Source organism: Lathamus discolor, chromosome 4 (genome assembly GCF_037157495.1).
Source record: "Lathamus discolor isolate bLatDis1 chromosome 4, bLatDis1.hap1, whole genome shotgun sequence".
Lineage (NCBI taxonomy): Eukaryota > Metazoa > Chordata > Aves > Psittaciformes > Psittacidae > Lathamus > Lathamus discolor.
Genome location: NC_088887.1, coordinates 108,411,877 through 108,426,845, shown reverse-complemented (window position 1 = coordinate 108,426,845; position 14,969 = coordinate 108,411,877). Strand labels below are relative to the sequence as shown.

The following is a 14,969-nucleotide window of genomic DNA, read 5'->3' as shown; positions in this document are numbered from 1 at the left end:
CTGTCTCTGCTTCCTCCCAGCCTCCCCTCATCCCTGGCAGAGCATGAGACTCACAAAGTCCGTGGCCAAAATAAACATTACTTGGCAACAATTAAAAACAATCGGTGTTATCAGCTCTGTTCCCAGGCTGGAAATCAAAACACAGCGCTGCACCAGCTACTAAGGAGAAAAACCGCTACTGGTGAACCCAGGACACTTACCCTGAATACTATCCATCTGACTTAATGCACAAAGGAAGTAAAAGCCACAATTTAAAAAAATAGGGAATTAACTGAGCTGGTTTATTTCATGGTACACCAGAATTTGTGTTTTACTTACATGCTCTTTATTGAAAAAAAAAAAAAAAAAAAATCAGCAAAATGTACAATTTCTTTGAGAAAATTGCAAACACTTGTGGTGGCAGGAAAAAAAAACGCTTTCCCTTTTTCATAGTTTAGTATTACAGTTTAATACTTTAATATTAGTACAATTATGTAGAAGGAATTGAAAAAAGACTGCGTATTTACCTACAGAAAAGAAAGCTTGAAATAATAGGTAAATTTAGTCTACTTCATAAAACCAAACCACACCAGACTGAAATATATGTTTGCATTTTTCTTTATTGAAATTATGGCACTTAATAGCAGAAATAATAGAGCTCCACAACCAGAAGCAGTATTGTTTCCAAACATCACATTTCTTTCCATTTCAGTTTGCATGATTTTTCAGAAGAGAACAAGCCCTTTATAATTTGCTCACAACTGAAGAAGCCTTCATCTTGATTTTTTATTTCTGAATACAACACTATTGCAGCTGCATCTGCCCTGCAGTCTTACTGGTGTTTATTTTCCTTTGTATTCTGGAAGTTAAATTACAGTTTCACTGTGCTGTCAAGTAAACGCTTGTAATAGCATGTCACTGTAAAATAATTAACATTTATGTAAAATGTGGCTGATCCAGCAAAGAAAAATCCTTCCATTTAGCATTATCCTTCCACATTTTTATTTTTTTTTTTTTTACAAATAACTGACGTTGAACATACTGCATGACATTACCAGAAGTATTACAAACTATAAAAGAAATGTGTGAACTAAAAATCAGACTTTCTAGGGCTGTAGTGAACAACAAAATAAAAACAGCATTACATTGCAGCACCTTTAAACATGTAACAAAAACCAGTGCTCAGTGTATACCAAAAATGGGTTACCGAATTGTATTATTACCAATGTTTGTTTGTGGAAAAATATATCTATATAAGTACACACACAAAGGCACACATACAGGAAAAAGGAAGAAACTCAAGTATTTAGACGTCTGAAAACTGAGTTCTGGTGCTCAAAAAAAAAGTAAATTAAATAATGATTTATAATAAAGTAAATGCAATCAATGCATGACATGATGCTGCATGTTAAATCAAGTATCATTATTCAGCATTAAAACAACTGTACCGGTTCACAGGTACTGAAATGTTCACAATGTGATGTTGTAGCAGTTTTATAATCAGATCCAGCTGATAAGAGTATTAATACAAGTGACAAGAATGTCCACAGAACACAAAAGAATACAGAAATGCTTTGGAGAAATACCTCCAAAGTTATTTTATTTTCCATCCCGTCTCCCATTTCATTTTATGTCCAGTCTTAAGATTACTACATTGAAAACTGACATTATCATTCTGGAAACATATTAAATGAAATCAATCTAATGAGGAATTATAATTACAGACTTCATCTAACAGCTAAGCTTTGGTTATATAAAGTGCAGTTCAATAATATGCCTATTAATCACAATATTGTATATACAGCTAATTTTTGCAGCTCAGTTTCCTTGCAAATTTTAAAAAATATGCTAGTTTTACAGTTTGCTTATACAGCAGGCTCAGTTAAAGAAAAATCCCATTTAAATAAACCTCAATTTTACGTACTTCAAGTACCATCCACCTTTGTGTGCTATGCTTCTGAACTGCTTGGCAACGCATAACCCATTGGATGTTCAGTATCTGCACAATGCCATTTGTATCCCATCACATGAACTACCTCTAAGCTCTTTGACAAAACAGTTCTCTAACCTCTTCAAATCAGTTACAGTTTTTGCTGTATAAAGTTTTCAAGTTTGATTATGATACAGGCAGTACATTCCATCACTCTCATAGCAACTTCTGAAGTAAACCTATCATTGGGAATCTGTGGAAAAGGTAGTAAGTCAGGATACCTAGTTTTTAAGCTATCTACTCCATAAGCTTCCAACGTCTGAACATCATTTGTAAGCCCTTCAAGTTGCTGACTATATTCCTCTATTTTTTGTGCAAGGGCTGCTGGTTTTACATCTTTGTCTGATTTACCTTTCACAGCATAGTCAGCTGCAATTAAGGCTAGTTTAGTAGAAAGGTAGCATTTAAAGCATACCCATTCATTGGCATTTTTATGAAGGTCATTTCTTGCAGCTGAAAAGTTAGCTCGGGCCTGCCTAAGCCATCGACGTGCTTCAACAAGATTGCCAACAGACCTAAATGTAGGTGGGACAAAAAAGCGTTGCGAATAAGATGGCCCTGTGGAAGATGGACACTTCTCTTTATACTGTTGCCTTTCAGATTTGTGGCTTGTTGCTTCTTGATTCCATGAAGTATAAAATCTCTGAAATGAAAATTTATCTGACTGAAATCGAGAAGCAGAGGATGAAAAAGGCCTTCTTGAGGTTCTGTCCATGTTTTGATCCATAAAGGCCTGTTTTTCTAGCCTGTTAATCTCATTCTGTAGATGTTTGAAAACTTCATTAGCTATATCAAGATTTTCTGCATTTTTATCTGGATGCCATTTAAGATACAGCCTCCTAATTATCTTTTTTCTTTCAGATTCTGGAAGTTTCCATGCCTGTTCAATCACAGATGTCACTTCTTTTAATATTTCTGGCAAGGAGTTTGACTTAATCTTTTTTGGAGAGTGATGTTTTGCAGACATTGATTTGTGGCTCTCTCTGCCAGTGAAGAGAGGTGGAATTGGCCTTGGTCCATGTGCTGGAAATTCTGTAGGACTAGTTGGGGTAGTAGGTGTGCTATCCCTGCTCTGAGAACTTTCCTCCGGTCTTGAAAATTTGTACAAGTCAAGAGAGCTCACTATTTTATATTCACTATATCCAATATCAATCTGGTAAATCTTCCCTAGAAAACTGTGACTTTCATCATCTTCTCTTTCCACTTCTTGTACAATAATTGCATAGGTATAAGTTGGCTGATATGATCCATATATGTCACCACCTTCAGCATCAACAAGATAACCAACATATTCACCAGGATAAAATACATTCATTGGATCCATAAGAAGAGTATAGTGAATTTCAGCTGGTATAGGAGTGCCAGGTGTTGGTAGTTCAAGTTTTGATGGCTCAGAAGAGTCATACTTCACGCCTAAACTGTCAAGCTTCTCACTGATCCGGTAAATATCATTACAACCCAGCATGGCAATTAAATACGAGGTATCAGAAATCAGGTTGTCAGTTGCAGATTTTAAGGTCATTGCTAATGCTAACAGGAAATTTATGTCTTTGCTGTCAGAATGCTGTATGTAAAGCAGTATTACTGCATTTCCATATCTCTTCAGGAAAGCAAATGTTTCACTTTTGCTGTGGGGAATAGGAGCAAAACCTTTAACTCTTAATGTTGTTTGCAACTTCTCAAAGCAGGAAACTTTCAAACCTTCTCGCAAAGCTTTGCAAAGTCTTATTGCTTTTTCTTCATTAGCTAAAAAAGCATTGTCGTTTTCATGCTTCATAATCCTAATGAGTCCTGTGATGAATTGTTCTGAAGACAACAGTAACTGTAACCTTCCCTGCAAAGAACATAATGCTCCAAACTGACAAATTCTGGGAGACTCTTCATCCAACTGTTCTTCAAGAATACTGCTAAGTAAGCGAGGCCTCAGTTTCTGAGGGAATAACATTATCAGTTTAGTGTGAAAACCGTGGTCTTTGCCTAAGTAACACTGGCTAAGATCAACAAGCATTTGCACACCTATGTTACCCTGGATTCTGCTTTTGTAGTGGGGTGCATCATCAAAAACTAAGATACTAGACTTCACCAACCTACCATCTTGACTGGGAAGATAAAGGGCAAAATCCCTCATATTCTCAAGGTCATTCCTAACCTTGACAGAATCATTCTGAAGGCTTTTGAACAGGCCAGAAACTACTCTTTTAACTGTGCGCATTTCATTAGGATCCAATTGCTTTCCTTCAGAGCTCTTGAATATGCGACCTAGAACTTCAACATACTGCTTTGTCGAAATAACATCTTCAGTACCTAAATGTTTAAATAACTGATGGAAAGTACCAAGTTCTAAAGGAAGTTTGTAAAGATATGGTTTAAAATCAGATTCATACTCAAGGTTAATTACCACCTCTTCAGGCTTAAGGAGCTTCCAACCTTCTTCCACCATTACAAAAGAAACTCCTCGCAGCTGAAAGCGGAATTCCCTTTTCTCTGAACTAAGAAATTCATAAATACTTCTTAGGACCTTGGCCCTAGTTTTTACCATGTCCTCATCCAAAGTTGTTATATTACATATGTTCCTGCAGTTATTGATAACTTTGTCCAGGGGAGGGTCCAAGTTAACATTTAGCATAGTTAAAACTTGCTCAAGTTGTTCTTGCGCACCAAGACTACTTCCCTCTTGCTCTTTGATGCTCAAAGGGGTTGCTTTCTCAGGAAGAATGGGACACGAAGTCCACAGCAACTGCAACACATCAGTCTGTTTGAATTTAGGATTCACCTGTGCCCCATTGAATCGTATTAGAGGAAGTGTCCCATTAACTTCTTGATACTGAGGATGAAGTCTAACAAATTCTGCTGGAGCTCTTTCAGGACACAGAAAAGGAATTAATGACAGTTCTTTCAGAAAATTTCCTGACAATAGGTCAGTTCTTTCTTGAAATATGTGATGAAGGAGGACATCAACAGTATTCTGTAGTGTTTCTTTAGACCAGTTTTCTGTATTTGCTCGCATGCTGATCTCCTTAGAAAACTGTAGTAACTGTTGCTGTGAAATAATGAATTTCAATCCAACATGACGTAGAAAAGTTACCCATGATGGAAGGAATGCAGCCTGGTTTTTCGGTTTTGTAAGCTGCTCTAGTTTCTTAAAAAACTCTTGAGGTATAAAGAATTTTTCAGGAAGCATAACTTCAAAGACTTTTACAGTCCTGTCATAAAAATATTTTGCAGGTTTTAATCTATTGCTTGAATCGTGAATGATCAAAATGCTTTCAAGCTTTTCAAAAAGCTGTTCCTTTATTTCTGAAGCTTCTTCAATGCTAGTTAGCCTATTCTTTAAGTAGATCAAGTGTTCTAATTTTGCATCATAAGACAGATTTTCAAGTTTTGGCAAAAGATGTTTCAGGTACACTTCCAGATCATCCACAGAGACACAGCCAAGCACATTATACAAATCTTTCAAATGAACCTTCTCCTCAAGAAAAGCTGATGAAGTTGAGTGTGTCCATCTGTCTACTTCTACTGATGGGATGCTTTTCATGAGGACGTAGCACATCCCGTATTTTGAAATGCTGATGTACCGGCCACTAATTGATTTATAACATGGAAGAGACTTTAAAATTTTAATATCATCCTGAGATGTCAAATGACATAGATTGCAATTGAAGTACATTAAGAGAGCCTCAAAGTCACTTTCTGCTAACTTTTCAGTCCTAAAAGTTGATGTCTGCACCATATATTGTATGGCTTTCAGAATGCTTGAAGGATTATCTATATTTGCTGTACATCCTGACAACAAAGGCACTAAAGCACTGTCTTTGGAGCAAATTTTGTTCAATGCCAGCTGAATACAGCCTGTTTTCATTAAAGTGTGAAAGACTTTATCACTCTGAGCATTTGGAAAAACAGCTATATGCATAATGCTGAGGGGCAGCAACACATCACACTCTGGCACAACAAGATGATTAGCTGAGACAGTAAACCTCACGCCTGGAAGTAAAGTCCAATCCTTCAAAGTTTCAACAACACCATCAAATTTTGCTTGTGTGTCTTCTTGCTCTTCCTTAATATTTATAGACTCACTAATAAAATGCCAGGCATTTTTAAGCCAAGATTCACTTGCAAAGTTTTCTTTCCATTTCATGCAATTTCTAGTTTTATATTCTCTAGGCAGCACAGATGATAACAATTCAGCAAAACTTCTGATATCAAAGACTTTCGCTACTTCACTGCTAAGTAAAATACTGTTGTATTTCAAGTACAATGTGTTCATAAACAGATCCTTACGAGATGGAATCAATTCATGGTATGTAGTTAAGAACTTTGGCCGCTTTGAGTCAAAAATTTGCAAAACATTGTCAAGAGTAATAAGGAGTGGCAAGCCCTCAATTTGGATTTCATTTTCTTCTGCATCTTTAAAACAGTAGTCAACCAGAAGTTTGAGACTATGGAAGAGTTTCAAGTTTGTCTGCTGAAGACGACAGGGTAACTTTCCAATGTGGCAATTAGAGTCCGGAGAAGAAAACGTCATCAGAAATAATCGGACATCAGCAGGTGTCACACAGGTGACAGGAATATCTGCATCTACCAAACAGTGGTAAAGATTTGCTGTTTCATCGCAGTTATATACCAAATTAAATCCAATTTCTAAAAGTAAGTGCTTCAGTCTGTAAACATTTTCAGCCACCGTCTTCCGTGTTGTGATGTTGTATTCTGTATTTTTGAGATGCTGCAATTCATCTTGCAGTAAATTGTCAAAGAATGGCCTGCCTTTGTTCTCACTAGACATGTTAATCCACGTGATGATAACAGCAGAATGCAAATCAGAACCCTCAACATTTGGAGTTCGCATAACAGGTAGAAGACGCTTCAAATCTTCATAAATGCAACTATAAACTGCTTTCACTAAACAATACCAATCTGGCTGAATATCAAGCCTATTAACTGGAAAAAAAGATAAAAACTTTTTTAAAGTGTCTTTCACAGCATGAATAGGTGTGTTTTGCAGCACTGATACTGTAGGATCAGTGCCTGGAAAATAGCGTTTTTTCAGCTGAATCAGCAGTTCAACATAGGCTGGTGCTATGAGCGCTGTCATTAGGCTATTATTCCAGTCACTTCTTACTCCAACACCATTATCATCACGCCATAGATTTCTTCTTGCAGAATCCAGAGCAAAGTGTCCATTCACGTGAAAAGGTAATCCAGTTTCTAATGATAATGGTAAGAAACAGAACGCTCTGTGGGGTTTTTTGTAATTATGAGTAATGCAAGCTGCTACCCCGCCTCGGGGAAAAAGAGTAATGTCCTCATTCTTGTGGGCTGAAACCACACTTTTGGATACCTTTTCCATGGCTGAAAAGCCTGACCTGTTACAAATTAACCAAGTTGTAAGATTTCCTTCAGAGTCTTCAGTATCCATTGTGTAAGTAATCTGTTGCACAGGTATTTCACTTAGCTGCCTTTTTTTAGTTACACTGTCAATTACAGATGCATGGAATTGCTTTCGTTTCAGTCTGTCTCCATCAGTGATTTTGCCTTGTACAGAATACAACACATTCAGTGCTCCTGTTGTTTTTTCTATCTCACAAATTGAAATTTTTTCCATATGGTTCAAAAACATTAAGAGTTCTGCTCCATCTGTACGCAGCTTATCTAAAAGATTTTGGACCATTCTATCTGAGCATGGAACTGAGGAAATTTCTGATACTTTTGCCATGTCTCCATTTCGAAGAGGAAACCTAAACATTGTGCAATTATCCAATTTAAAATGATCTCCTAAGTAGAGGTCCAGTACATCCGAGAACTGTGTTCTGAAATCTGCATCTAAATCTCTAAACATGCGGCCTGGACTTGTTGATGTTGAACCTGGTGCATATCTAGCATGAGGATCAAAAATACAAAGAATGTCATTGCCCGATATGAAAGAAGGACAGTCAGTAATATGATAAACAGAATTGAAACCTATGCCATATTGTCCAGTTTTACAGGGATTTCCTACTTTTGTACCTTTTCCAAGGTTCTGAATTCCTCGAATATCATCTTCTGTAAAAGGCTGATTGTTGTAAACACACAGTGCTGGTCCCTGAAGCGGTGCCCATTTCTCATCAAATATTCTATCAACTGGATGCTGTCTAGGATCAAACACAAAGCAGATCTCTGTAGCTTTTGCATCATCTGCATTCTGAAGGAGCTCTTTCAGCATTTCTTTTTCTGAAGGGTAGGCATTGAGAATGCTTTTAATTCTACTTGTCAGTTTTTCTTTCTGGCCGAATTCTGTTCCAAGGGTAGTAAAACAGATATTGGATGCGTATCTTTCTAGAGCCTTATGGCGTTTTGGTATTGCTCCAAGCTTTACTGCAACTTCTCTTGGAATATCACCATGACAATATTTAATGGTTGTGTCTTTAACTTTAATCCATGGACAATCATTGTAACACAAAGATTTTGCAGGCAGAAGTGCAAGATGAGTATCGGGTAACAAAATCTCACCATACTTTTTCTCACAAAATTCCTGCTTCTTTTCTCTAATGAGGCCCCATATTCCTTCGCTGATTATTCTCCTGCAAAGCTGAAAGCTGTCTTCTGTTAGTTGTTTGGTCCCTCTTTCCTGATTTATTAATTCCAGAACTACAGCAAAATCTTCAACTGTAAAAGCCTGTCTTACACCCACACTTTCAAAGAGCTCACGGAAACTATTTTTGTACTTATTAGGCAACTGATAGAGATAGGGTGCTGCTTCAAAATTCAAGTGAAAAGACACTTTTGTTGGATCAACATACACATTCTCAACCAAAATAAAACTACAGTTTGCCAGCTGTTCAATTATCATAGCTTTTGTTGATTCATTCTGTAACATTCCTTCATGTAAGTACTTGTAACAAGCATTAGTGATATTTTCTTGATATAATGTGATTCCATCAAACGACTTCGCAACTTCTTCTAACTGATTTATGACCAAATTAACAGCTGGCTTCTTCAGCAAACCCAAAAATTCTTTGACAGCTAATGACAAAGCACCACAACCTTTAAAGGAGTGGGAATTTTCATTAAGAATTGGTTCTATTAGGCAAACTATATCTTGATGCTCAGCAGTGAAAAGATCATTTGCTGTAAACATCGCTTCAGACTGAAAATCACTGCCCTTCCAGTGCAGTGAGAAGCCTGCTGGTTTGCTAAGGAAAGGTAGGAAAGGGATGGTTTGACATTTTGCAGCAAATTCTTTAGCTTTAGGGTCCCTAGATTTTAGTTTTTCATCAATAAGACTCAGTATAATACTGCTTCTAAGACAAGCTGCAGCATGATCACTCTTGTTAATTTCAGCTACTGACTCTGCACGTTCTATCAGGTCTTCCCATAAAATATCATCTTTAGCCATTCCCAGCTGAACAAGTTTAACCAAAATAACTGGGTTAAGATAATCCTGAGTGGTACCATAAGGAAATCTTCCATCTTCAGCATCATACAACTTTGCAACTCTTCCTTCAGGATGGATCAGTCTTGATGGCGTAACTAATGGGTGCCCATCCAATGAAGAGGGAATACATGGAGTAACACGAAGAATTCCTGAGAACTCCTCAACTTTTTCATTGAGAACATAACACATCAAAGGATCACGCAGCTCTGCGTCAATCTCCTGAACATTAGGGAAAAATACCTCAGAAAAGAACTGTTTCTCAGAGAAGGTGTTCTCCAATAATATGTATTTACATCCTGCTTCTTCAAATCCTGTCTTTACCCAGGACGGGAGATCCACAGCACAGAGATTTTTGGAACCTGTCTTTTTAAGGTACTTCAGAAAGATCTTAAAGGCTGAAGGTCCAACATCTGGTCGTTTCAGTATACAGTCATCTAAAAATCTTACATTCTTCATGGAAACCCAAGAGGAACCATCAGAAAACACTTTGATCCCTTCTTTGCTTTTCATATGAGCTACATCTTCATAAAACCCTTGACAAATAACAGAAAAATCATCATGAACTGAATCAGGATCTGGCCACACTGCACAGTAACTGTAATCAACTAGCTCACCACTGATTGCCATGTCACGCAGAACACAAACTGCTTCTATGTAGGCTTTTACAATAACATGTCTCATGAATACTGTATTCCATCTTCCTTTCGTGTCAGTTTTCCAGATTTCTTTCCGATTTGAAGTAACTGCAAAGCAGCCATTTATATGTAGAGGTAAGCCTGTTTTTATTCGTAGAGGTAAATAGCAGAATACTTCACCTATGGTGTTGCAATTAGGTTTCACAATCCACTTCTGATCCTGGGTTTCAGACAGCAACACTCCTACTCCACCACAGGGAACAAGACCTAGTCTTCGTCCGCTTTCATGCAATGAAAATTTTAAAGCATCTCCAGTGTCCATGCAAGAACATATAAGCCATGTTGTTGAATCTACTGTTTTCTGTGGCAATTCATCAGCTGATCTTTTCACTTGTCCCGATTTAGCCGTTTCAAAGAAAGAAGCTGGATCATCCTCCGTACCTCTGAAGAGTGGCGACTGTAAATCAGCAATTCGCCTAAATACATGGTGAAATTCTTCTACTACTATCTGTAAGATACATGAGGACTTTGGTGTTTCAGCAGGAAGCTTTTTATTACTGCTGCTACAGACCTTCATGAGTTTAGCTGCTTCCTTTAAAACACTTACATTTGGTGCAGTCAAGGCTTTGGAAGAAAACAGATTTTTTTTTATAGTAACAACATCTTGTGCCATCCCAGGATCATCTGCCTCAATTTTTAAGTATTTCAAAACCATTGAATTTACACTCTGAGCAAATATGATCAGTCTATGACCACAAATGCTGAATTCATCCACAAGAGAGTAAATGTCTGCTGTATTGTAACATGCACTGCTGACTTCACTCACTTTAGCTTCCTGCTGAGTTCTGAAAGACAGCCTGAAAAGCGTTCCTTTGTAGCTGTAAGGAGATTCTACAGTCAGTGGTAGCTGGCAACCAAAAACTCCTATAAATGGCTTAAACTGATTGGGAAATTTTCGCAGTCTCTTCTGTTGTTTACTCCAGTTGATTTTGATCCCAGGGTTAGATTTATCTCTAATGTGTTTACTGATATGGTTAACGTTTGGATCGAACATAATCATAAACTCTCGGCTCAAAATAATAGGAACATCTGTGATATGATAAACAGAATTGAATCCCAGTCCAAATTTTCCCACTTTGTCAACTTCACTCCTTTTTAAAGACTCTCCTAATCGAGTTATATTTAGGAAATCAGAGTCAGAAAATTCAGAATTATTGAATGACCACAAAGCTGGACCATGACATGCTGCCATTCCTGGATCCAAAAGATTCTCTCTTATATCCATATTTCTTCTCATGTCAATCAGGAAATTACATTCTGTTGCATTAGCATCATCAGCATTTTGAAGAAGCTCTTTAAAGATATCTGAAATGGAAGGGTATTCTTCCAAAATGTTTTTAATTCTTACAGTCAGAGGCTCTCTTTGCCCAGACTGCTCAAATCCCATATTTTCTGGATTAATCAATCTTGTGCTAAGGCATGGGACATTTAACCACTCAGCAGTTTTCATTGGTATGTCTTCATGCACCAAAATTATTGGTTCAACAGCATCTTCAAGCAAATCATTTAAGTCATCAACTTTGATATCACAATAACAGCACTCATGAATTGGCCTCATTGCAAGCTTATAAGGAAGTTTGCCAGTGTATAATGGCATGGGTGTATGCAGGCTTGCAGGAATCTGATTGCTGTAGAGCCATCTTATGATGCTCAACATAATATGAAGATTTTGTTTACTCTCTTGTTCAGAGAGAGACTGCTCACTTTTTAGATATATTTTCTGAATGACCATAGAAACATGGTCTGGTGTTAACTGCTCGATGGAACCACAACATTTAAACAACTGGTGAAACTTCGCCATAGTTTTTGGCACATAATGTAGATAAGGTTGGAGATCGAGATCAGGTACTGACTTTATTACTGCTTGTGCGAGGGAACAAAATGTTTTACCTGTCCAAACCCAGGGAAACTTCAGGGCTTTAAAAGCTTCTTTGCCTTCTTCTAGATGGTCATGCATAAATCCATAAATCTCAAGCAAGATATGCTGAAACTGGTAATAGTCCTCATCACTGAAAGTTTTAGAACTGTGCCAATCAACCACCACCTTGAAATGTTTTAAGACTGCTTTTATAATGGGCTTGCTGGGCATGCCAAGTGCTTTTCCTATATCCGGCAGCACATTTTCCACAAGAGGAACTGAGGAACCAACTAAAATTGCATAAGATATATCACACATTTCTGGTGGCGAACACAGATTACAATGATCTCCTTTCCAAACTAAGGACCCTGGGTAATTTGGAGGCCTTTCCTTAGATGCAGGAATCCATTTTATTTTTTTCAGCGCAGCTTGTGTTTCACATGAGTGAACCAGTGCATGGTTTTTGTTCAGAATCATCAAGAGAGTTCTAGCTTTTCTCAACAGTAAATCATGGTTGGTGTTAGAGTCAGCATGCAAACTTTCAATTTTATTTGCCACTCTCATAATATCACTCTCCTCAAGACCAGCCTCATTTTTTAAGCCTATTTGTCTCAGAGAATGAAGAATATCTGAAGATGTAAAAATAACAGGGGGGAAGCAAATTTCTTCCTCAGCATAAAACAAATTTTGCAGAAGTTCTACCTCAGGATCAAAAAGTTCATTTGCTGACATTATCTTTTCCTGTGAAATCTTAATAAACTTTAGTGATGTTAGCCAGTCTATCACATCAGTATTCTCGTTTTTCAGAAAAGTCAGATTTTCAAGAACCCACTGCATTATCTGTGTGGTTTCATCATATGAATAAAAATCACTTCTTATGTCTTGTATAATAAACTTCAAGCAATCTGTGCTTTTTAGTTGTTCTATTTTCAGCAGGTTAGCTAAACGAATAGTAGCTTCATCACTGCTGTCAATTATTGCAGTAGAAAATCTCAGACCAGGAGGAATTTTGGCAGTGTGGTGTAATACCTTACTACCTTTTAGCCCAGTAAAAACAGAAACACTTTCATCAGATGTTTTTTCAACTTTTTTAAATATTTGCAATTCCTGAATAATTCTTCTCTCTTTTTCACTTACATCAGTCAAACTAGCTAAGAATGTCCTAAGAGCATCTTTATGTGTTGACGGGAACAATGCAACCTGATTGCATAGTTTCTGTAAGGACATTTTTTCCATTATTTGTAAAACAGCACTTGGTAATGGTGGATGCACATATTTTTTTATAAGTGGATGTTGGATAGAAATATCCAGCTTCTTAAGTACAACTCCACCAACTCTCTGAATAACATCAGCTAAATATTCCGGGAGCTGAGTCTCAGATTCATCTTCCAGAATAATAGGTGATGGATTCCTAAATCTAACCAGTTCCACTGATGTTTGGTTTTCCTCCAGCAGTGTCTTGGGGATAAGCGGCATGTCATCAAACACACTCAAGTCATCAGAAAAATGTATATATAGGTTCTTCCATACCATCTTAAGCCAGGAAACTGATGGGTGATTTTTGTCTTCCAAACCTGGATGCCACTGTACCACCATGTCTCTGCCAGGCCATGTGCTATTCATAACTTCTTTAATGAGCCGGGCAAATCTTTCTGGGTTCAGAAGCTGCAGCTGAGTGCACGGCCTTCCTGAAATTGCAGAAAAGAGAAAAGCCATGAAAATCACAGAACAGAGTTACATATAAAAGTGCTTTTGGCTGTTGTGAGGAAAGGAGGAGGAGGAGAAGGAGGTGGGGAAAAAAAGAAATAAATGAAAATTCTAACTTGTGCCCTGCCTTTTCTTTTTGTGGAAAAAATTGTTTGTTAGGTAGAACTGCAGATATCAGCTCCCCTTGCTTTTATGAGTTAATAAAAGCAAATGCATTCCATATTAGTGTACAAATTAAAAAACAAATTGAAAATTGTCAACGTGTTATTGCATTTGTTAGTTTGACACAAGAGTTCTTGGGCATTCATAGCAACCACAGATTTACAATCAAAGTAGAAGCTTCAAACTTCTTTTTGTTTGATTGATTCTTTACACTACTTGCTTGCCTAACAGTAAATAAAAATCTAACCCATTATTTGTCTATAATTGAAAAGGTTCAAAAAGATTTGAAAAGTTATTTATTAGATACAGCAAAGAGCAACTCTAGTGCAGATGATCTTACACTAAAAGTGACAAGCAACAAGATTCAGTTGGCTGAAACTAAGTTTAGATATATATGGTTTTATTCTTATTACCAAAGCCCTCACTAAAAGAAATATATTTTAACACTCATGTCTTAATTATCAATAGACAGCTTATACTTAAAAACTGCAGAATGTCTGGAGGTAAGAAAACAGCGCAGAATATAAAAATATCACCACCTCCCAACAACATCAAAAACAATGACACAAATGGAAGCAAGACATCTATTTGAATAACAGATCTTTCTTTCATCTAGATAGTACTGCCATTTCCTTAATAGCAACAGTCCAAATAAAGATACTGTCTACTGCCCCTGCTCTGCTGGAAACCAGCAGTAGGAGTGCTGCAATGTTTACCTGTGTTTTCTGTTCAACAGAACTAACAGAATGCATAGTCCATAGGCATGAAGTGAAAGGAAGGATGTCCTACCACTGATTCAAAAGTTCTGTGCTCAAGTAGTGGGATTTAAGCTTAGCTTTTAAGTGCATCCCTCTCTTGCTGGTCCACTGATGCAAGTATTTCTTTCACAAGGCTTGAGCGCAGAACATTAAAAATACTGTTTTAAAAACCACACCTGTGATCTTAAAATACTGGAAATCTTCCTACATGGGTATTTATTAAAAAAAATCTGTAAATAACCCAATGAAAATATTGATCATTTCCATGTAACATAACTACAAGGTCTTCTTCACCAATATGCATTCCCCTCCAAGCTGTATTTAGAACTTTTATCATAATTATCTTTGGTAGCTATCTTTTGGCAGCTCTATTTGTCACGTTTTGGTTACAAGAAAGCTGGCATAACAA

At 37.1% G+C, this 14,969-nt stretch overlaps 1 protein-coding gene across 2 annotated transcripts in view; it reads right to left on the bottom strand.

The window, feature by feature from the left end:
* Nucleotides 1–581: 581 nt before the first annotated feature.
* SACS (sacsin molecular chaperone) overlaps nucleotides 582–14,969 on the bottom strand; it is a 67,240-nt gene continuing 52,852 nt past the window's right edge. For both annotated transcript variants that reach the window (XM_065678531.1, XM_065678532.1), the window contains one exon: nucleotides 582–13,621. In XM_065678531.1, coding sequence (XP_065534603.1) covers nucleotides 2,061–13,621 — 11,561 coding nt within the window. In that variant the 3' untranslated portion in view covers nucleotides 582–2,060. The remainder of the gene's footprint in view (nucleotides 13,622–14,969) is intronic.